The 23,861-nt window shown below is 45.0% G+C and overlaps 1 protein-coding gene across 1 annotated transcript in view; it reads left to right on the forward strand.

Moving 5' to 3' along the window:
• The window catches only part of Lrig3 (leucine rich repeats and immunoglobulin like domains 3), a 49,128-nt gene extending 27,582 nt beyond the window's left edge, over positions 1–21,546 (forward strand). Inside the window, exons 4-19 of the mRNA XM_041674320.1 lie at positions 1,567–1,698; positions 2,512–2,655; positions 3,651–3,794; positions 4,112–4,255; positions 4,647–4,790; positions 5,700–5,780; positions 6,905–6,976; positions 9,038–9,109; positions 9,592–9,755; positions 12,923–13,243; positions 14,487–14,768; positions 15,794–16,246; positions 16,896–17,051; positions 18,907–19,050; positions 19,369–19,638; positions 20,796–21,546. Of these exons, the coding sequence (XP_041530254.1) occupies positions 1,567–1,698; positions 2,512–2,655; positions 3,651–3,794; positions 4,112–4,255; positions 4,647–4,790; positions 5,700–5,780; positions 6,905–6,976; positions 9,038–9,109; positions 9,592–9,755; positions 12,923–13,243; positions 14,487–14,768; positions 15,794–16,246; positions 16,896–17,051; positions 18,907–19,050; positions 19,369–19,638; positions 20,796–21,040 (2,968 nt within the window). The 3' untranslated portion in view covers positions 21,041–21,546. The remainder of the gene's footprint in view (positions 1–1,566; positions 1,699–2,511; positions 2,656–3,650; positions 3,795–4,111; positions 4,256–4,646; positions 4,791–5,699; positions 5,781–6,904; positions 6,977–9,037; positions 9,110–9,591; positions 9,756–12,922; positions 13,244–14,486; positions 14,769–15,793; positions 16,247–16,895; positions 17,052–18,906; positions 19,051–19,368; positions 19,639–20,795) is intronic.
• Positions 21,547–23,861: the final 2,315 nt, after the last annotated feature.

Below are 23,861 nucleotides of genomic sequence, written 5' to 3' on the forward strand. Positions count from 1 at the left end.
TGTATAACATGCAGAGTCCTATGTGCAATGCTCAGGTAGTCTGGCTTGTTCTTTGGGTTGTAAGGCGAAACCCTTATTATGACTGTTTCCAGCTTCCTTACTTTAACATGTTGCTAAGTGATGCTCTCAAAAGTCCATGCTACCTGAACTTGTGTGACAGTGGAGCACTCCTGCCTTCTAGCTCATTGTCACTTAGTGCTAAGTTTCCCCTTGGAAGCTGTAGTACCTGTGTTCATTTGTAAGAGTGTGACTGGGCTCCCCGCTCCCCTTTCCCCAGTTGAAATGCAATAGAAAAATGGTGGGAATCTTCTATCTCGTTTGATGCTGGCAGACACACTGGCTAGTGCTCTCTTGAAATGTGGGTACTGCAATGAAGGAGCACTCCTTTTTGTTTGTTTGAAACATAGCCTTTTTAAGTAGGCGAGGCTGACCCATTACTTCTGCCTCTGCCCCCTGAGTACTGGCACTAGAAGTCTATCCCATGCTCAGTAACATTCACTTATGTGTGAGTGCTGTAGGTTGTGCATTGGTGTGTGTGTGTGTGTGTGTGTCTGTGTGTGTGTCTGTGTGTCTGTGTGTGTATGCTTACATTATATTTAATGACTTGTTTGTAGCCAGTGGCTACCACTGTGGTCTACTTTGGTCTGCTATTGAGAACTGGTAATGTCAAGCATGTCTTAATATACCTGCATTTAGAGACTGTTCAGGCTGTTTGGTCTTCTAGGATACATTTGTAGCACAGAAAGCCCAGCGGCTGTCCTTTGGTGTGGAAGTCTCTGACAACCTAGTAACTTACTGTAAAAACAGGTGGTCTTTCCAGCCAGGCACTAGAGCAGCCACAGGCTGATGCGTATTGGAAGTTGACTGCTACCATGCTGTAAGGCAAAGAATTCTATAAAGAATCAGATTTGGAATCAGGGAGAAATACAGCTGACTAGATGGCTCTGAAGGTAAATGCACCTGCTGTGGTAGCCTCCCCAGCAGACTGCGGCCCCCAGATGCTGTGGAAACATCACAAGTGGAAGGGGGAAACTTGACTCCACAAGTTCTCTTCTGATCTCCACATGTGTAGCCTCTTCCACTAATAGTAATAAATGCAGTAAATATGAATATATGTGTATATTCATTATATATATTAAGAATGGGGAAGGAAACTATATTTTATATGTGTTTATATAACATATATTATATATACAGTGTATGTATATATTTGGGTGGGGAATGAAGGCATTGTGGTTTGTGTGCCCACTCGGTGATAGATGTTTCATTTACTATCTAATAAAATAGGAAGAATTAGAAAAATAATCTGAAAGATTAATCAGTTGCGTTTAAATGCATGACAACGAGCGATGCTAACTGTGTTTAGAGGTATGTGTGGCGCTGTTCTTCATATAGTCAGTATGAACTCAGAGAATACGTGGCCATAAGGTTGCTGTTCGTCTTTGAGAAGTACTGTTTAGCTCAACCAGTCTTCCATATTCCTGAAGAACAAGTCAGGAAAAGGTAACACTCTTCTCCCGTTGGTTTGTGCCGTTGACCTGTTACCCGGCTGTGTTTTAATTGCAGGGCTGGGAACAGCATTGACGAAATCCTCCCTGAGCAGCTGGAGCCTTTTCAGGCCCTCGAGACCTTGGACCTGAGCAACAACAATATTTCAGAACTGAGAGCTGCGTTTCCACCCTTACAACTCAAGTATCTGTGAGTAGAAGTCACCAAAGCCTTTCGCCCACAGTGAACATACTGTTATGATGGAGGTAGGCGCTAAGATACAGCAAACTCCATTTGACAGTTGTTCAGTTAAAATGTAGCTTTCTTATTGACTTGAAATTGACAATAAGCCTAATTAGGTATTGCAATTTAAAAAAAAATGCCCCAAACTACAGCCTTGTTGTATTTTATTAATAATAATTCCATACAAAGTCTCTGTATTGGTAACAAGTATTTGTGGCCCAGGAAGTTCTCAGACTGTCCCCTGTCACTATGTGTATACTAGTTACTTTCCTGGATGCTGTACTCAATTCCTGACAAGAACCTGTTTAAGGGAGGGAGGGACTTAATTTGACTGACAGTTTGAGGGTAGAGTACATTCTGCCAGGGAAGGCATGATGGGAGAAGTGGCAGGCAGCCCTGTCACAGCATGGGCAGGAAGTCAGGCCAGATCGTGAAACCCTAAGTCCCACCCTCTGTGGTCTACTTCTTCTAGCTAGGCCCCACCCCCAACATTTTTACAACCTTTTAAAAGAGCCCCATGTGCTGGAGAGTAAGCTTTCCAACACATGCGCCTGCCGTGGGCATTTTATATTAAAGCTATGGTGTTTTATATTCATGGAACCCAGGGCTTCTTCACACCTAGCAGGTGAGGATTCTGCCGGTGAGCCATATCCCATATGTGTAAGCCTTGATTTATTTACTGAGACCTCAGTGTTAACAGCTGATGGTCAGGTTCTCTGGAAAGCATTTTACCTTCCCAAAGAAACCTGAGCAAACCTCTGACCTTCACACTCTCGACAGGTTTATCAATAGCAACCGAGTGATATCCATGGAACCGGGGTATTTTGACAATTTGGCGAGCTCGCTCCTGGTGCTGAAGCTGAACAGGAATCGAATAACAGCTGTTCCCCCCAAGATGTTTAGACTGCCCCAGCTCCACCACCTGTAAGTGAACGAAGCCTCCTGGATGTCACGCCCTCACCTCTACACCTTTGGTGTCCATATTCTGATCCCACAGCCTGGCAGGGGAAGTCTAGTGGTGAGCAGGTAACTGCCTTCCCCTTTCATGGTGAGAGCGGTAGAATCTCCAGATTGGGCAAAGCCCTCCCAATTACCTCACGCCAGCCGCTGCCTGACTAGACGCGTCAGACAGTTGCTGAAGGAGCAAGCAGTGCGCTGGCTGAGCAATCCCTTCACAAAGGTGCCATTGTGGACCTGGGGGAAACCACAGGGTCTCTCAATAGCTGTGGTTTAGGAGAATAATACCGACAACTCTGGGATGCTTTGATAGCCTAAATGGCTGTAAAGAACCGTCTTGTTAAGAACGGTAGAACGGTTTGTGAACAGGTTCCCGCAATGGCACTTTTTTTCAGCCTTGGCTGCGCATTACGGAGACTTGGGGAGCTTTTCAAAACCCCAGTGCCCAGGCTTCACCCTAGACCAATTATACTAAAACCTCTGGGGGTTGCAATTTGAGCTTTGGGGACTTTTAAAGCTCCCTAGGTGGTTCCAGTGTTCAGCAGAAATAGAGGGCTGTAGCCTGCAGGGAAGCAGCAAACTAAAAACTTTGCATACGTATGGAGAAGGATTTCTGTGCCGCTCCTTTGTAGACCTTCTGGGATGGTTATCACTCTTAATTCTGCATCAACAAAAGATGGATATTAATTAATTTGCTGCTACCCTTAGTACACAACAGTTTAGAAATGAAACTCTGATGTACTTCCTGTATCATTCCAAAAATATATCAAATATATTTGACACGGACATTCACCCCCTGTAATAAATTGGAAAAAAAATGAAAAGTGTGGGAAATTTAAAAACATTCTGTTAGTTTAGCACTGATTGGGTAAAATACATTGTAGTATGTGACACATTTTTTTACTACCTCTAGAATTTTCTTGTCACGTGAACTAAATGCTTCATTGTCTCATCCAATGCAGTGAGCTGAGCCGAAACAAGATTAAGAACGTGGACGGACTCACATTCCAAGGGCTGGGGGCACTGAAGTCTCTGAAGATGCAAAGAAACGGAGTCACAAAGCTCATGGATGGAGCTTTCTGGGGGCTGAGCAACATGGAAATCCTGTAAGTGGGGGTGATCGTGGTTCCCACTCAGATGGAACGACCTTGGGGTGCTCAGTAGACCCTTGGTAGCTCTTATCCAAAAAAAAAAACCCACATTCAATTCTTACGCTATGCAACCACAGCTATGGTTTGTTACTCAGCTGTGTCTCAGACGATCTGAGAATTCAGAAGTACATAAATCTTGTGCTGATGTCTTTCTATCTTGAAGCCAACTATCTAGGCATGTTAGGGATATGTCATGGGCTGCAGCCAGCCATGCGTGTCCAGACTAGATTATGAACTCTGGCTCCTGTCTCTGGTTCTCATTGTATGTGTAGGCAGCTAGACCATAACAACCTCACGGAGATCACCAAAGGCTGGCTCTACGGCTTGCTGACGCTGCGGGAGCTTCATCTGAGCCAGAATGCCATCAGCAGGATCAGCGCAGATGCCTGGGAGTTCTGCCAGAAGCTCAGCGAGCTGTAAGTTCCCTTTTGTTCTCCTTGGGTTCGAGAGCAGAGCTCATTCTGGAGGAGGGGTTCTTACCACGGATCTCTGGGATTGTCATAACCAAGTTTCCCAGGCGACGGCGACTTTCCTAGGTGCCCTCTGTTGTCACTACATTCGGTTGTGACGAAGTTGAAGCCAGTTCTGCTCTGTTCAGCTCTGTGGCACACTGACAAAAGCAGTCATTGTTTCATAAACTGTTTATTTAATTTTAATTGCTGAGATGAGAAGTGACGTCTACCTGGATACTATCTGCGCAGAATTTTAAAACAGGACTATTATAGTTACATTTCTTACTTATCTTTTAGAAGGCAGATTATTGTATTGAACGGAAGGAGAAATGCTCTTTGTTCTTGTTCTTTGCAGGGACCTAACTTCCAACCACTTATCGAGGCTAGACGACTCCAGTTTCCTTGGCCTAAGCCTCCTAAATACCCTTCACATTGGGAACAACAAAGTCAGCTACATTGCCGATTGTGCCTTCCGGGGACTTTCCAGTTTAAAGACTTTGTAAGTTACACATTTTGCTCTTGGTCCACGAACCTAATTGGTTCCTAAATGTGCCCACTTTTCTCCCAGCGGATCTCCTTTGTTGCTGAGGAAATGTGTGTAGCCTTGACTATGGGGTCTTAATCTGTCCCAGAGCAGTTTGATTAGAATAGATCCATTTCATTCATGTGTGTTTCTTTAAGGGATTAAAAAGGACGCTGCTCAGACTGCCTGGTGATTGCAGCTTCCCTTTGCAGGAACACTAGGAAGCTCAGAACTGCTGAAGGCAGAAACAATTTTTTAAGTCCACTAATTTTTTTTTCTTTGTAAATCATAGATTAAAAATAACCCAGACCAAAATAAATACATAAATTTAAAAGGTTATAAGTTATAGGAAAGGCCTTGAAGGAAGGTGAATGTTGGCTCTTCTGGTTACCTACAACCTGATTTCTATCCTAAGAGAAAGAAAAGTGTTGATTTAGCTTGAACATTTGAAAAATCTCTTCAGCGTTAATTGAATGTTGTGCACTGGGCTTTGGATTTTGCACTCATCAGAAACCTGTACCACGGTCTGTCTGGACCCTCCGAGTGGAAAGATGCACCGCACAGTTTGGCACATGTCGGTGTGATGGGATTGGCTTCAAAATTAATGTATTTTTCAAGTTGTTCAAGACTTCAGGGTTTAGCCCTCTTGATAGATTTAACAGGGCTGGCATGGCTGTCTTGGTTTGGGGATAGTTTTTCAAATGTTGAATGCAGCATTCAGGATGTGAGAGGTGCCTTGGAGAACTGAGTTCCTTACTCTGAAGTGGGCAGAGCTGGAAGGCGATTAGCAGGACTTTGGGCACACCACCTGGGCGGTGATCCCTCCTGGGTGGTGACCTGAGGCTTCTGAGAAGTATGTCTAAGGAGAACACTGTGTTTCCTTAGGGACCTGAAGAATAATGAGATTTCATGGACCATTGAAGACATGAATGGAGCCTTCTCTGGGCTGGACAAACTGAGGCAGCTGTGAGTATAATTTGCCTCTTAATTAGCCCCCTCTATGAATTAAAATTATTGTCATAATTGAAGTCAGATCCATAAACTGACATCATAGAGTCATCAGAGGTGGATATGTCATCTGGTTACACCCTTGGTCCTTCCCCACAAATGCATGCTATTGTCCATGATGTTTGTATATTAATTAGTTTTTCTTCCTTGGATGAAAGGAAGAAATTTGAATCCTGGAATTGGTCTAACTCATGTTGATATCTAGATAAGAGCTTGAATTTTACTTTGACCATTACCCATTAGGAATGATCACTGTGTTGAAGGGACTGTGTTTATGCCAACATTTAGAAGCCCCCACAGTGTGCTGTAGTCATGAGTTCTCATATGAAGCAGTCCACTGTCTGTATCAGTCACACTGCATCAGGGTCCAGAAAGGATGCAAACACTTCATATTCAGCCACAAAATGGTCTTGTAGACTGCTCTTTGTTTTCTGTTGGTGATGGAGGGTATCTATAGAGAAGGGGGTGGGGCAAGCTACACTGTGGAGCAGTGTGATCCCCAGAGGACCTTATTTGTTTGGCACCTGTGTTTGTGGAGTGTGTTGGTTATCCTTCTGTTGCTGTGGTAAAATGCCATGACCAAAAGCATCTTAAGAGTTTGCTCTGGCTATGGTTCTAGACAGCTAGGTGTCCATGCTGGTAGGGAAGGCATGGCAACAGCAGCAGTGGGAAGCTGGGAGACCACATCTCTGCCACAGAGTAAACTGGTGGGGGGGTGGGGGGGGCGTGCTATCAACTCTCCAGGGCCGCCCCCCAGTGATGTACTTCTTCCATCATATCCTAAAAGTTCTGTGACCTTCACAAACTGCGCTGCCAACTGGGGACCATGTGTTCAAAGAGAGGAGCCCATAGGGGCGTTTCCATTCAAGCTCCTACATGGAGGTGTCTGTCGAATGCTTTGAACTCATGTTAAATCATGTTACTGAACATGAGATCAGGGATCCAGTATTTCAAGTTACATTCTTTCATTGACGAAAATAGTTTTGTTTGCAAATGAGAATAGTCCTTTTTATGAGTTCTGTTCCTTAAGTGGCATTTTCAAAATTTACTACAATGTGATTGTACCTCTTCCCCCACTCCAGAATGCTCCAGGGAAACCGCATTCGATCGATTACCAAGAAGGCTTTCACTGGTTTGGACGCGCTAGAACATCTGTAAGTAGCTGGGACTGAGTTCCCCTAAGGGTAGTCCCAGATGCTCTCTGTCTATGACTCCTGAAACGTGAAGCAAATAGCCTGTGCCGACTGCATCCTCCTACACTGTAAAACACATTTACACACCTACCTGTCGTCTGTCAGTCTTGCTTCCTTCATCATCATACGTTTACCTGTTGGTTTTCTTTTCACTTAAGACCATCGCTCTTCCTTTCATGCTCATTCATCTTTAAGCAGTGACAGCTGTAATTTAAAACAACCTAACATATATTGGGCACTTATCAAAGTCTGGTCCTTTTGCCAGATACTGAATGTATAAGTATCTGTTGCTCCATTTAGTACTTGCAAAAATACTGTTCAGTAGCTTTTAAATCGTTAAATGAAACTCCTGAAGATTCATGGGTTGTGTTTGTTTAACAATTAAGATCACTTGAATATTAAAGATCAAAAAGATGTCCCTGAGAGGGATGTGCTGGAGCTTTGAGAGCGGGTGACAGTGTCATGAGAACCTTTGCTGTTGTTGTTGCTGGCTGTAAAATGTGCAATCTAGCCCTCTCTGTTACTATCTTTTGCTCTCCACACGTCAGTTGGGGAGTGCTAGGAAAACACAAGATCCGGCTTTTTCTGGCTCCAGAAAAACCCTAAATCCCTTTGGCCCTTGACTACTCAATCCGTGCCCCATCTCGGAAACCTTTGGCACACATTTATGAAATGAGATTTCAGGGTGGAGGGTTTTCAGTTACTAAAGAAGATGCTAGCTCTGGGGAGTATTGCTTAAGTATTATGACAACGGAACCAGCCTCACACTTCCATTTCAGATCACAGTGTAGTTTGGAATGTTTGCTCGACTGAGGAATGCTTGTAGCCATAAGTTTTCCGACATGCTAACTTGAACAATGGTATCATTTAGATGCACATCTGGGTTGTACCTCACCAGGACTGTGTATTTGGGTGTTAGTCTGCCGGCTGCCTTGTGGGCTTTCACAACCTTACCGGTTGTTTTAAAAGAGACATGGATGGCCAGCTCCCCCGACAGCCGTGCAGAATGAGTCTGCAGAACTGAGCACTGCCATGTCAAGCCAAGACTGCTGTTACTGAAACAGATTATTTTCGGAGGAAAACTAGCCAAAGCGTTTGTCAACTGGCCCGTTCCATTTCTGGGAAAGTGGAATTAGTGGATCAGCAGAGTATTAACCTCTGCTTCAATTTTCTTTGACCTTCGCTGAGTCTCCCAGACTCTTTCCCTGCCCAAGTCTAGCACCTTCCTTCTTTGTTTTCCCATCTACTTGCTCATTCAAAATCCCCCTTATATGCTGTGGACTGTGAAGAAAAAAAAAAAAAAGACTAAGGAAGTAACCATTGTGGCTGGTAGTTTAGCTCTCGCTGCTTTAAAGTACTAGTTAAAAATAAAGTCAACACGAACATCCTCTCATTTTATGGTTGTCCTGCCTTGGAACCTCATTTGCTTTATAAAGTGCATCTCCTGTGAACATCGCTGCTTTTGCAGTGGAGAGCTATAGTGACAGAATTAGGCTGGAGTAGAAAATGATGGGCTCAACCATTCCCCTTCATGCCAAGCGATGTAGGAGAGCCATCTTTCGCTGGGTTGCTTTAGGAATGCCTGCATTAATGTAGAGCCAAGCACACATCTCAGAAAGTGGCCTACAAAAGATGTTTTCAAAACGCGTAATCATGGAGCATTAGGTTGTGCACTTCATTAATAGCAAATTTGAATAATGAGATCAGCCAGCGCCCTGGAGGAGTCAACACTCTGCGATTGGCGTCAGGAATGACCCCCTCTTCCCCATGACTGAACCCATCTCTGGGTGGGTTCCTTGGCCAAAGCTTTCTGAGAGACTACGCTGCCGTGGTCCCATTGGCACATGCCAACGAACGCGGAGTGCTTGCCCGTCGAGTGGGTGGGCACTGGGGTGTGGCCAGCTGCAGATGTCCATGCAGAGTGCCCCCCTTAGAGTGCGGTGGGCAGTGGGATGTGGCCATTCCTGAAGGACACGCCCTGCAGTGGTTCACCCTGCTGTGTTGGATTTGGCTGTTTTCCAGGGACCTAAGTGACAACGCCATCATGTCTCTGCAAAGCAACGCATTTTCCCAAATGAAGAAGCTTCAGCAACTGTAAGTTTTCCCTTCTCCTTCTCCAGTTTCAAGTCATGCTCCAAAGGGGAGCTGTCATGTGATATGTCATCAAAAAAGAGCAACTAGCGCATTCTTGACATTATTAATGTTTATACCAAGAAACAAGGGAAGTGGGCTGTTTGTTCCCTTGCTTGCAATTGGAATTTCTTTCTCTCTCTGTTTTGAATTTGCAGCTTAAATCTGTGGCACCATATATAGTATGGTTCCTAAATATAGTTCTCATTTTGTATTAGTCAGGAATTTTGACATATCAGCACTTCTGCCTCAATAGGACAATAGGAACAAGAGAAAACAGGTTCTGCTAGCTCATTTCTTGCATTTTAAGGTAGTCTATAGGATATTTACAACCTCATGCATTCAATTTCCAAATTCCTCACTTGGTTAGTATTTATTTAAGTTTGACTTACTTGGAGAAATCTGCATTTCATACCAAACAAATTGAATGTAATTCCTCTCCTCAGGCATTTAAATACATCCAGCCTTCTGTGTGATTGCCAGCTAAAGTGGCTCCCACCGTGGGTGGTGGAGAATAACTTTCAGAGCTTCATAAACGCCAGTTGTGCCCACCCTCAGCTGCTGAAGGGGAGAAGCATTTTTACCGTCAGCCCAGATGGCTTTGTGTGTGGTGAGTAAAAGTGCCGTCCTTGATTTTTTATTAATTCCCTCTTCCTGCTCGTTTGTCCAAACAATGCGTTTGATGAGATGTGTATGCTCTTCATAGGAATTTTCCGAGGTAGGCCAAGTGGATCTAGAGTTTGCTGCCTGTTAGCGTTTTCCAGACACTGGTGGAGTTTGCCGGCGCGTCCTCCTATTTGGTTTAACATCAGCATGATTTGGTGGCAAGGATGAAATCAGATCTTGAACGAGCTGAGAGTTGGCCCCGTGCTCCTCTTCTGCTCTGCTTCCCCCACCCTTCCTCTCCGCCCAGCTGTGGAGGCGTCTGCCTGGCTTTTGACTCTGGTTCTGTAAATGGCGTATCAACAGCTGTCTGTGGTGATGCTACAGTGACACTTGCTCTCTTGATTTTGCTGTTGTCATTTTTTAGAGGCCTGGGAGGAAATTGTAGTTTCTCGTATTAGCTTTCAAAGATGGTCCCTGAGTCTGGGAGGTGCATTCTTCTCTGTGTTCATGGAGATCATACCTGGGCCTTGTGTCCTGGGCAGGAGCTCCTCCAACAAACGGTAGCTCCAGGTCCCCTCTCTTCGCCGTTCTCTTTGTTTATAATTTTTGAGATAGGGACTCACTAAGCTGTTTAGGGTGGCCTGGAACTCACTCCACAGGCTACTTCCTAAGTAGCTAAGTAGCTCTGAGCTACCAATCCAAGGAACCTGAAAGCGCCTTAGCTGGCGTTTGTCCCTTAAAAAAAAAAAAAAAAAATCAGTGTTCTGTTTTAAAAAATAATTTTCACTAATTCATATATATATATATATATATATATATATATATGTATATGTATATGTAAATACTTCCTCACCATTGCCCTTTGCCAGCTCTTTGTCCTCTCCCACCAAACCCCCTTTTTGGTGACCCACTGTGTTTAATAAGCGTGGTCTATATGCGCATGGTTGGGTACATTATTTACTCATGAACAGGCAATGCACTATAGCTATACGACTCCCCCCTTCCTCAGCAACCATAACTGCCTACCGCTCTCAGGAAGGGGCGAGGCCAGCACTAAGCTCCTCTCGCATCCAAGATGGCGCCACTTGTGGCATCTTTGTGCAGTTTGCTGGGGTTTGTTGAGAGGCTTGGAGGAAAGAAACTTCAGTAGCCAAGGAATTATGACTTTTGAGACATTAACTGTTGTCAGGTAAAGCGTCAGAAGGAAGGGCAAGTCTGAATTCATTGTAAATCATTTTAAGATCCATTGTCTTAGCAACCAAAAATCTCAGTATTTGAAGTCGTCTTACCCAGAATTCCTGTGGCTAGTTAGGAACAGACTGTGGTTAAAATAAAATAAAATAAAGTTTCCATCTCTGATACAGTTTTCTGTCATAGCTACCAGACTCTTCTTTACTCTTAGCTGCCTTGGAAACCTTTACAAAAATAAATGTGTGTATAAAACACAAAATCAAAATTTGCTTGAATTTAAGCATGTGTGAGAAGAAACTATAGATCCACATTTTATCCTGGCATCATTTAAAATTTGATTATATACTGCTTTGCCTGATAGAAGGTTGCAGAATGTAATGCTGCCAGCAATTTTTAAAAATAAAACTTCTGATGTAGGCTTTGGAACCAAATAAGCTTTTGGCGATCATCCACAAGGGCCTCTTACTCTTTCTCCATACTCTATCTCGCAGCTCCCTGGCCCGGATGTACGAACCCCGGTACTGTGAGACAAACCCATATGCATCGTCTGCGGTGCTCGTCTTTTTCTTTTCCTTCCCCATTGTGAAGCCGAACATTGATTTATGGGATGGAAATTTTTAAAAAATCACACAGAAGCAACTGTCCTATTTAACAACTCACAGGCCTAGGGTTGGAAGTAGGCAGCCAAGCCATGGTCGGGGAAGCACTCAGCTTCCGTTCATGGTCCCAAATTTGTGTTTTCAGATCAGCCATTATCCAGAAGATCTGGTAGCTTCCTGCAGGGTTTATTTAGGCCATCTCTGAGAAAATGAAGTTCAAAAAAGGTAACTCTTCCAAAAAGTAACAGAGAACTAAAAATAACTGCTTAGAATGGGGAGTTGCCCGGCTCTAATTATAATGTAACCCGACAGGCTGCGCGCGCGGCAGCGTGATTGATGGGCTGCCCCACTTCAGGCCCCAGCCAGTGCGCTAGCTCGCACATGCTTTTTCAATTGCTTGATTTATTTTGGGCTTTTTGGGTTTGTTTGCTTTTTGTTCATTATTGTCTTTTCTTAGTTTACTTACATATGCGTCTGCCGGTTTGTCGGCCGATTTGTCTGTCTGTGCATCGGGTGTACGCAGGTGCCCAGAAGGCCAGACGAGGAATCAGAATCGTAGGTACAGGCAGTTATGAGCTGAGCACTGTGGTGCTGGGAACAAACCCCAGGTCCTCTGCAAGAGCAGCCGTGTCTGTCCAGCTGCTTGTTACCATCTTGATGATTCGCAGATGTTGGCTTGCTTATGGTTTGGTTGCTCTTTTGGATGGAGGGCCTGAGCAAAAGATTGTAGATGCTGAGAATAACGTTCAAAGATCATCTATGAGCCTCGAAGTTTTAAAACTGCTTTTCTTTCTTCCTTAAAAATGTTCTTTCATTGAATGGTAACTAATATGGTGATTATGGTAGTTATCTTTGTGTACAAGTGCACTGTGGCCGTTTGGTACACAAAGATGTCCTATGAGCAGATTGGCTGCTACCCAGTAGATCCATCACCTCAAACTTAAATCATTTCCTTGTGCTGGGAACATCTCAAGTCCTCTCTGTGGGCTCTTTTAAAACAATCACTTAATTGCTGTCGGCCAGCCTTACCCCTGCATCCCTCGGTTTTAAATATGGTCTGATTTCCCTTGTTCCTTCTTAACCTCTCTTCTTATCCAAAATACCAGACATGTGGCATAAATGTCTACGATCGTTTCAAGGTACCACTTCTCTCAGTTAGTAAATGACGGCGCCTTCTACTCCATTGAACCTGGGCAGGTTACCTCTGAGCCTTTTCCCAGGTTGTCGCTCATTCCTAGGACCGCTGATGCATCTGTAAAACACAGGCTTGGGGTAACCCCTGAGCTGCCCTCTGCTTTGTTTCCTCTCGTTGGCATTCAAGTGGTGGTGGACTCTGAGGCCCCTCACATCATTTTGTTTCCTCCTTCTCCATTTTAAACAGATGATTTCCCCAAACCCCAGATCACGGTTCAACCAGAAACGCAGTCAGCAATAAAAGGCTCCAACGTGAGTTTTACCTGTTCAGCTGCCAGCAGCAGTGACTCCCCGATGACTTTCGCTTGGAAAAAAGACAACGAACTGCTGCAGGATGCTGAAATGGAGAACTATGCACACCTCCGGGCCCAGGGAGGCGAGGTGATGGAGTACACCACCATCCTGAGGCTACACAGTGTAGCCTTCGCCAGTGAGGGGAAGTACCAGTGCATCATCTCCAACCACTTCGGGTCATCATACTCCGTCAAAGCCAAGCTCACCGTAAACAGTGCGTGATCCATTTCCCTCTAGTGTTAAAAGATATCGTTTAATAATAGCTACAGTGTCTGTCTGCTCCCCCACCAACCCCTGCTTTTTTTCTTATAGTTTCCCACCTAGCTACAGAAAATTGCTATTCTTTATTATTTCTATCTAAAGTAATGATTTATTAGATTTGCCTCTGGATATGGCAGGATGAACCAGAATTAAAATGAACCAGATACTTTTGCTCTCTCTGGGGCACAGTGATGTATGGGACCACACGGCATGCTGTCTTTAAAAGCTCTGGGTGTGAATTCTGTCACTCCTGATACATAGTTACGACTCTCACCAAGTATCTTACCTTTGTACCTGTATCTTCCAACTAGAGATGGGGTCTGGAGAGATGGATGGCTCAGTGTTTATGAGCACTGTTTGCTCTTCCAAAGGACCAGGGTTCAATTCTCAGCACCCACGTGGCGGCTCACGACTGTAACTCTGTTCTAGGGGTTCTGACACCCTCACACAGACACACACACACATGCAGGCAAAACACTAATGCACATAAAAATAAAATAAAATAAAAAGGGATGCCAAGTGCCACTTCTTAGAAATGCCGTGACCCATAAATAAGACAATGTGTGTGTCGGCGGCGTGGCAGTGCGCCTTGGAGTTTGGGTAGCGCTCTGTAAATGCATCCATAGTGGCCACCGTGAGTAAGCAGCGGTGCTGTAGCATCCTTTGCGTGGCAGGCAGACAGTTCTGCAGCTCTAAGATTGTATTTTGGATGCTCTCCACTTTATTGCTTTAACTGTTAATGTCTGCCTGACAGATGATGAGTTCATTGAGCAGGCCCTTGCTAAGGCCTGGCACACAGGAGAACTGAAAGTGTAGAACAGGACGCAGTCACCAAATGTTAGGTCCTGCAGGACTGGGGAAGAATAGATGAAGTCACAGTGCGGAGAGATTGACTGATTTGCCCAAGATCTCACACTTAATTTTTGGGAAAGCTAAAATGTGGCCAGAGAGTGCCTGCCGGGAGGATCTCCCGTCCAAAGATCCTGTGACCCGAGGGTCATTCTGACTCCGTCCCACCTGAGCCTGTGTAGCCCGGAGCAAGCTATTCCGTTTCTCCAGTTCAAGTTTAGCTTCCCTGTCTTAGAGTACTAACCCTGCCTTACCTAAGTCCCGTATCTCCTTGAGTACCCGGAAATGGGGCACAACAGATGACCCTTGGAACTCTGATGTCGACTGCGTGGCTCTTGTGGTTTCAGTGTTGCCTTCCTTCACCAAGACCCCCATGGACCTCACCATCCGCGCCGGGGCCATGGCCCGCCTGGAGTGTGCAGCCGTGGGCCACCCGGCCCCACAGATAGCCTGGCAGAAGGATGGAGGCACAGACTTCCCCGCTGCCCGGGAGAGGCGAATGCATGTGATGCCTGAGGACGAAGTCTTCTTCATAGTGGACGTGAAGATCGAGGACATTGGGGTGTACAGCTGCACGGCTCAGAACAGCGCTGGCAGCGTTTCTGCAAACGCCACCCTGACGGTGCTAGGTATGACAGGTGCTTTCCTAAGACTCTGAGCCCCTCTCGAATGCCCCGACTCACCCAGAGACCCTTCTTGTTAGCAGCAGCTGGGGGGCGAGGCAGATGAAGACACAGAGAGTTCTGTCTTTAAAAAAGCTGCCTCTGGGTAGCTTGGAAGGCAGGAGACATTTTACATATTCAGGCCTGTGACCAGGGAGATGACTCTGCCCCCTACATTCCAAGTACAGCCTCCAGTCTTAACCTTCATAGGCAGGCATTGTTCACAACCATTGGACAGCTCAGCGTTGTAAAAAGTATGAAGGAAAGTGTCTCTAGACCCATCCCCTTCCTTCGCCTCCCATGCCTCTGTGGAAGTCCCAATTCTTACCACCTACTTAAACAGGTGTTTCTCAGATTCGGATCTCTAGGGTGTCCGGGTCTCTAGGAGAGCTACAGTAACCTACCAAGATGTCAGGGAACAGAGGAAGGCCTTTCAAGGTCTCTGGCATGAGAAACTTCATTTTAAAGAAATAAACATGGGGATGGTTAAGAGTATGTCCCACTTCAGATGACCTGCCTTTGGTTCCCAGCACCCACAGTGTCAGTTTGCACCTGCCTTTATCTCCAGCCCCAGGGAACCTACCTCCTTTGGCCTCCACAGGAACACACACCTTTCCACACACAGACATATACATGTCAAATACACAGTTACAAGTAATCAAAGGAAATCTCTAAAGAGTGTTTGCCTTTGTCAACGTATCAACAGCCTTGTACATGAAATTAATATTATTTATTTTACCAATTTTCTAGATTAAATAATATTTTATCTTCTAGTAATTACTAGCCTTGGAACATTATGAGGGAGGGTGAGGTAAAAACTCATAGATTTTCCCGAGGGGATGGGTGATAAGATTCAAGGTTGCCTTGACTGGGGGCTCTTTAATACACCTGTTCAACGAGCTGTGGGGGTATAAGATGTGAATAAATTCCCCTGTGAGCTCTTAAATGGAACCCGGTTTTCATCTAGGAAATCTCAAACCTTGTGTTTTCAGAGACTCCATCATTTCTGCGGCCTCTGTTAGACAGAACTGTCACCAAGGGAGAAACGGCCGTCCTGCAGTGCATTGCCGGTGGGAGTCCACCCCCCAGGCTGAACTGGACGAAAGATGACAGCCCGTTGGTGGTGACCGAGAGGCACTTTTTCGCAGCAGGCAATCAGCTGCTGATTATCGTGGACTCAGACGTCAGCGACGCCGGGAAGTACACATGTGAAATGTCCAACACCCTCGGCACCGAGAGAGGCAACATGCGCCTCAGCGTGATTCCCAGCCCCACCTGCGACTCCCCGCACATGACTGCCCCGTCCTTAGACGATGACGGCTGGGCCACCGTGGGCGTCGTGATCATAGCCGTGGTTTGCTGTGTGGTGGGCACGTCCCTCGTGTGGGTGGTCATCATCTACCACACGAGGCGGAGGAACGAAGACTGCAGCGTTACAAACACAGGTGTGTAAGCAGCAGCCTGGCCGGGGCTGTGGGAGTCATGTGGATTTGTGGTTTCGTAGGCAGGCCCTTCTAGGAGCTATCTCACGGTCTGAGTCCGCCTCACAAGGGTGACTCATCTGCTGCGAGCTGCAGGAATGCGGGGTAGCTAAAAATGACACCCCAGCCTGAAATAACGCCGATGCGCAGAGATTAATGCTTTTTACTAAAACCTCATCAGGATATCCTGATGGCAGAGAGATAAAACCCAAAGCACAGTGAAATAAGCAAGGAGGCAGGAGCCGCAGCGAGGTAGTTGGCTCACCCTCTAGTGGCAGCGCTTTGTGTTCTGTGTACGCATGCACACAGCCCAGCAGGGTTTTGTCGTGAGGGTTGCCTGCACCTTCTGCTACTGATGAGATGGGAACGATCCAAGGGCTCCATTTATGGTTTTGACTCATTACCTTTTGAACATATGGTTTTGAAATTTGGGCAGGGGTGTATTTCGTGGGCAATAAAGTGAAAATTAACTCGGGCCCAGAGCTGCAAAGCAGCCATGGGCCGTTCCTGGTTTTTCCAGAATAGATCGTCCCTTAACTGGTGTTACAGAAACCAGACCAGTGCGGGCAGCTCCGGGGCAAGGCTCCTCATGGATGCTGTTGTTTGATTACAGATGAGACCAACTTGCCGGCCGATATCCCTAGTTATCTGTCCTCTCAGGGAACGTTAGCTGACAGACAGGATGGATATATCTCCTCGGAAAGCGGAAGTCACCACCAGTTCCTTACTTCTTCGGGCGGGTTTTTCTTACCACAACATGACAGTGCTGGTAAGTCTAAGATGTCCAGGGACTGTTGTTTTAAAGTCACGGGGGACATCCCGGATGTAACAGTAATTTTCAGAAGAAATCGGTGACGGTGAGGAGGGCCTAGCCCAAGATTGCTAGCAAAACTACAGTTCTCTCCCCCACCCCATCCTCTTCCTTCCCCCCTTCCCTCCCCCTCTTCCCTTTCTCTTCCCACCCTTTCCCCCCATCCCCACCTTCGCTTACTGTTTTTCCAGAATGGATATTAAGGTTTTCTTAAAGACTAGATACTGTCGGAAGGCGCTCATGAGAAAGAGAGAATCAACCTCAGAGAAAGAGAATTGACCCCTCTGCGTAGGAACAGTGCCCTTTTATAGCTGCTCGGAGAACAAATCTAAACAGAGAAAGACAAGCACAACTAAAACTTGGAAACACAGAACAAAGAAACTGAAGAAAGTAGTAGAAAACCAACCGATCTCCCACACTCGTGGATTGGAAGGATTAAGATTGTAGGAAAATTGCTATCTGAAGCGCTCTACAGATTCATGGAAGTCCCCACAAAATTCCAGTGTCTGGAGCCTGGAGAGATGGCACAAGTGCTCCTCTGGAGGGCTTGGCTCTGCTTCTCAGTGGCTCACAACTACCGTAATTTCAGCTCCAGGGCATCTGCTGTTTTATGTGCGAGTGTGCAAGCTCGTGTGTGCACACCCTGGTACACATACACACACACATTTTTTTTTTATCCTTTTGTTAAATTCTTGAAAAACACTTTTTCATGGTAAGAGAAAATAGGCAAATTAGGTCGAATTTAATTTATCCGAGGATGTCCCTTTCCCTTAGCACTGTGAATGCTCTTTGGCGCTGAGTGTCCCGTGTTGGAGTTTCTTGCATGGTGACAGAGGCCAGGTGTCTTAAACACGACCAGGGGGGAAGCTGATGTCGCTGCTGTGGGTGCCTTATATGTCTGATACTAAAGATGGAGAAAGCGTGGTGCAGGAGCATCTCAGCCCAGACACATTCCCAGTGTACACAGGCGATCAGAGCACTTCCCAGATAGGGGGTTTGCGGGAAGACTGGGAAATACATACACAGTGCTGGGCACATGCCAACGACTCTACCTGTGAAAAGCTGCTGGGGCTTTTCTCAGCGTTTTCTCTTTAGGTATGCACCTTTATTGAGTATTTATAGTTGCTCTCTACCGGACTGCATAACTGGGAAGGAAGCATGCTTGTTTTCAGCTTCAGAGTTTAGTCACCAGTGAGGCGAGTACTTCCCAGTGGACTGCTGTGTCCACTGCTAACTGTTTATCATGCGTGACAACTCTGAGATGATTGTCTCCGTAATCCTCCCACTGCTGTGTCCACTGCTAACTGTTTTATTGTTCCATATGTTTAATTGAGCTACCGGGAGATGTTTTGGTTTGGCTTGGTTTTTTGACTCAGCTTTGAGGGTAGGATACTACGGCTACTAGTCATTGAGTCTGGTCATCTGGAACATTTCACAGAAGGCCATAGTGCTGAGCGTTCAAACCATGGCTGTACGCATCGGTTCGCTTCCATTAGAATCCAAACGGGGCTAGCAATAAGGTTGGCACACTTAGCTCAGTGCTTATCGGGACTTAACTATAGCTGCCCCGATTGGTGGATCCCAATTTAAAACATTTATAGTCCAGGTCCAAGAATAGCTTTTAATGGACCATTACAATTTCAGCTTCATGGGCCTCAAGAAACTGGAAAAAATTTCCTATGTGTGTGTGTACTTTCACTTTCTTACTACCTCCTAGCCAAATTTTCTTCTGTAAATATGGAAAATGCAGAACCAGAGCAAATGTTGAACGACATTTAATACCAGTTCAGTGACTGAGATTTGTTTCTTAAAGGGACATGCCATATTGACAACAGCAGTGAAGCCGAGGTGGACGCTGCCCCTGACCCATTTCTTTGCCCTTTTGTGGGCTCCGCAGGCCCTGTATACTTGAAGGGGAATGTATACTGCCAAGATCCGTTTGAAGTTTATCTTCCAGGTATGGTTTTCTTGACTGAATACAGTTCTGTTTCCTGAAAAGACTTCTGTAGATGGAAGTTTCTGTCCCACCCAGTCCCGCAGCCATTCAGTCCCAAATAAACACACAGAGGTGTATAGTAATTATAAACTGTTTTGGCCTGTTGCTCAGGCTTATTACTGACTAGCTCTTACAACTTAAATTAACCCATATTTCGTATCTATGTTTAGCCACATGGGTTGGTACCTTTTCTCAGTGAGGCATTCTCATCTTGCTTCCTCTGTATCCTTCTTGACGTGCTAACTGTATCTCCTTCTGTTGTGCAACCACCTTGAAAAGGATGCAGTTCTGACCCGAGGGTAGCTCTAATGGACCACTATGAGACCAGCTACATGAAGAAGGACTGCTTCCCATGCGCTCATCCCTCAGAGGAGCCCTGTGAACGGAACCCCAGTAGCATCCCGTGGCCACACTCACGAAAGCCCGTGACCTTCATGTACACTCAGAACGAGGGACCCACACTTCAGCCTCTGTGTTTAAACAAGTCCTCTCTGGATTTTACTACAAGTCAGGAACCAGGATCAGTTACTTCAAGTAATTCTTTCATGGGTAAGTTTATCAAGCTGGGGATTACCTTACTTCTCTGATTCAAGCTTCATCTTGCTTTGGGCAATGGTTTCATTCCTGATGTGATTGTGATGTCCTCCGGGTTGCAGGTCTTTCTAAACTGCAGTCAGGGCTGGGAATTGTGTGTGGTTATGTATTTAATCTGTACCTAAGCCCCAGGAGCTTTCTGGGTTATGCTGTGTGTGGCATGGAGGAGACAAGGGTTTGGGGAATGACTTAGGAGCTGAGTTTGTCAGCCATGTGGAAAAAGTGGTTTTGGGTCCCGGCAGCCTGAGGGGTGGAGCTGTATTCTCTGCATGGTTGTGGTTTCGTACGTCTGGTGGCTTCTCACTGAACTCACAGTGGAAGCTGGGAAGGCAGCATCCTACCTAGCCAAGCTTCAGACAGTTGAGATGATAGTCAGCAGAGGCCTGCAGTGCTTACAGGGCAAACCCGTACAGGTAGACAACAGTGACCCTCACAGGTAGATTGTGAGACTTTAGAGGGAAGAACGGAGAGTGAATGCTGCCGTTTTTACTGAGTGAAGCAGTCAGAGAAACAAGCCCCAACCTGCCGTGGTGTGTTTTCGTGTTCTTGGTTTGTTTTTAAAGGAAAAATTCCAAGCCATTTTACTTAAGTGTTTAAGAAATTTTATCCATTGTTCCAGTATTCCTATACTTTCCTGAAGAAAAAAAAAAAATGGAAGTGTATTCTGTAGAACTAGGGTAGGCATTTTAGTTAATCGGATGGTTTTTTGCTACAGTTGAAGAAAGGGCAAGACAAGAATCTGTCAAAATATACTGGCTGCGTATTATGAAGTCACCCTTCATGAGAATCATGAGCTCAGACATCCTCAGGCAAGGGCTCCGGGGCATTTTTCAATTGACAGGCTTCAGGAAGTTCAATGTTCAGTGGTTAGTGTTGCTGAGGGTCGTGATAAAACAAAAATGGGCATGTTTGTTTGGTGGCTTTAAAGACACGGGTGTGCAGGTGTTCTTTGCTGCATCCTATAGACAGTGTGTTCACAGCGCACACCGACTCCCGCATAGGATGCTGGGACAAGCTTAGTCGTGTTAATGGAAACATGCTGGCTCCTTTTGGCGTTCCTTTACGTACTAGCAAAAGGACCCGTGTGTTCATGGGATTTTCTTTTCTTGTAGGTACCTTTGGAAAGCCTCTGAGGAGACCTCACCTGGACGCCTTTTCGAGCTTTGGGAAGCCGCCAGACTGTCAGCCGAGGCCCTTTCACATGACGGAGCTTTCCTCTGCAGAGTTGGACTCTGAGTCAGAGGAATATGCAAAAGAAAGGACCGAGTCCCGGGAGGATAATCACAGGGGTACCGATCAACAGACATTAGATACGTACAGGACTCCAGGCTGCCAGCCTTGTGACTTGGGCACATAGACGGGAAGGACCAAAGAAAAGCTTCCACATGCTACCTCATCTGGGCTCCTATTTAAAAGAGACAGAAGCCAATGTTTCTAAATGGACTTACAAAGTTTAAAAAGGAAAAAAAAAATGCTTTATTTATACAGAGGAACCAAAATTACAAAAAGTTATAAAAATTTATACCGGGAATAACTTTCATATAAAAATGCATTTTAAAAAGTATTTTATAACTTTGTTTTATATGAAAAATATCCTATGTAAATTAATGGTATAAGTCCATTTTATGTATTTTTATAAAGCCAGATTTCTTTTTATTGAGGATGAGTACTAAAGCCTTTTAAATAATCCCATCTTACACCTTTTTTTGAATAGAGGCCACTTTATTCTATTTTGCACATTGTGTTTAATAAAATGTGTCTTTTGGTGCCAAGCCCCATTTATACAATAAGAGATTTTATTGTTTTCAATGCATTTTAGACCTATTTCATTTGTATTATCACATCTCAAATGAATTGATGTTATATTTAGCATATTAAAAGTACAGCCAAAGGGCCCATTCAGCCCACCCCACCCCCTGGATGGTTAACAAACTATCGTCACGTGGGTCACAGCCAAGTGCACTCCGGCAGTCATCAGAAGGTGTTCCTAGCCTCACAAACAGAAGGAGATCTGACGCTGCCAACTGGTCCCAGCTGCAGCTCGAATGACCCCATAATCCATATTTCCTTAATGAAGCCAATGAATGCCTTTGTGGCCCGGTACCTACTGTCTGCCACAGGAGTTTCCCGTCCACCATGGCTTGAGTTAGAACTAGAAGGCTCTGGATTGCATGTCTCTACTGTGGAAAAAGCCATGGCGAAGGTGGTTTTCCATCCACAGTGGCTGTGGGCTGCCACCCCAGTCTCTGCTGCCTTACTAATCTTCACTGGTTATGGTTGGTGTACACACAGTGGCTGGTTCGACCGTGCACCGTGCTTCTAAAGAATTTTGAGGCATTTTTTTAATGAACGTATTTTACTAACTTTGTCGTCCCATCTGTTTGTTTTAAACAGTATTAAGGGAGGATGCTGCATGTCAAGCTCATGCATTTATGAATGCATGGGAATTTTCAACACTGTGTACCCTGGCTCCAAGCAATAGAGTAGATAAACCTACTACACTTGAGGGCTCTGATGGTAAAACTCAATATTTGTTCTTAGAAAACTCTTATTTATGTGCCATTTAAAGAAAACACTCTGGCCCATGATGAATTGCCATGACGAGAGTTAGTGTGCTTACTAAATTTAAAAAACAGACAATTGAAGGTGTGAGATTCCGCCATTTGCAGTTTTTTTAAAGTAAACTAACAAGGCTTGAGAAAGCAGAATCTTCTGTGAGGACGTACGTGGTAGAGGTAAGGTTTCCCTGCTCTGTGTCCTTCTCTATTGAGAACCAGGGTCCCAAGCCTAAGCCACGGCAAGCTTTCTTCTTAGACCTTAGAATCTAAGACAAGAAGTGCGTGCCTCCATGGATAGCCAGCAACTAGAAGTGATTTCCCTTACTATGGCTTTATTAAACTGTCAGATTTTCAAAATCTTATTGTGAATTTGTCTACATTGTTACCTGAAGTCCAAACGTTCACTTCTTAATTATGAATTTCTTTTGAAGAAGTTATTTTTTTCCAAATTTTGGCACAGAAGTTTAAGTCAACATCTTAAACTGAAATACTGGGTTACCGGATTGGGCAAATGGATCAGCAGTGAAGAACCCTTGCTGATTTCACAGAGGGCCTGGGTTCAGTTCCCAGCACTCTCAGGGTGGTTCACACTATCTGTAACTTAGTGCCAGGGGGCAGGTCTGATGCCTTGTGATGCTACAAGCACCAGATATATGCATGGTGCCCAGACATGATTGTAGACAAACTCTCACACAGAATAAGAAGAAATCTTTCTAAACTGGAAGAAAAACTGGCTTTCTCAGCATAATTTCAATGTGCTTTGGCCAAACTTGTGGATCAAATATAAATCTTATCTGTCTAGAAAAGAGAAACTCAGTTCCTCGGACATCAGCAAGAAAAGAGTATACACCATATTGATACTTCATAGTGAATGAACAAATATGTAGACATTAAATTCTAAGATAACATAAAGGCAAGGACAAATGTGAGATCCCTTGGTCTGCTCATTTTATTTTTGTGATGTTGGGGATCGAACCCAGGACATCAATTAAGTGCTTTATTCACTGAGCTTTACCTCCAACCTAAGATGTGGTTTGTTTCTAAGTAGAATTCTTCAACTTTCAACAGAGCTTTCTTGTTTTCCGGTAGAAGGTCACACCTCGTGCAAACATATCTTAATAGATGGTTGTAGAACTTTATCTTTCTTCATCCCACTGTTGACACTAAAGATATTTATTCTGTGTAATCTTGACCTCTTTAAGGTCTTGGAGTAGCCCTTAGCTTAATAAGCATCCACAATTACATGTATCGATTTCGTTGTCTCCCTGCAGAAGAAAAGCACAAATTATTTCTCAGAGCAAGGCTAGTCAGAACCTTTGGAATACTATGTACTGTCTCAGGAATGTGGGAGAAATAACTTGAAGCCAGCGCGACAACAGATGTTCGGTGCTGCGATGTTTCCAAAGACTGAGACCCGAATATCGCTGTAGAATGTTCTGTCTGTCTTCCCTGATCTCGGGATCTTGTCCATTAGGATCGTTTGGAGCTTGCATTTTTAAAGGCAGTATTCTGTTTACACATTGAATAACAGTACCCTGTCCCTCCGAAACAAAATCAGTCTTCAACAAAGTACCATTCCTTCATGCGTTGCTCCAGAAATGACTATTTACCAGAACTCTT

This window comes from Microtus oregoni, unplaced genomic scaffold (genome assembly GCF_018167655.1).
Source record: "Microtus oregoni isolate MIOR12 unplaced genomic scaffold, Mior012 000001F_ref0000356, whole genome shotgun sequence".
NCBI classification, from domain to species: domain Eukaryota; kingdom Metazoa; phylum Chordata; class Mammalia; order Rodentia; family Cricetidae; genus Microtus; species Microtus oregoni.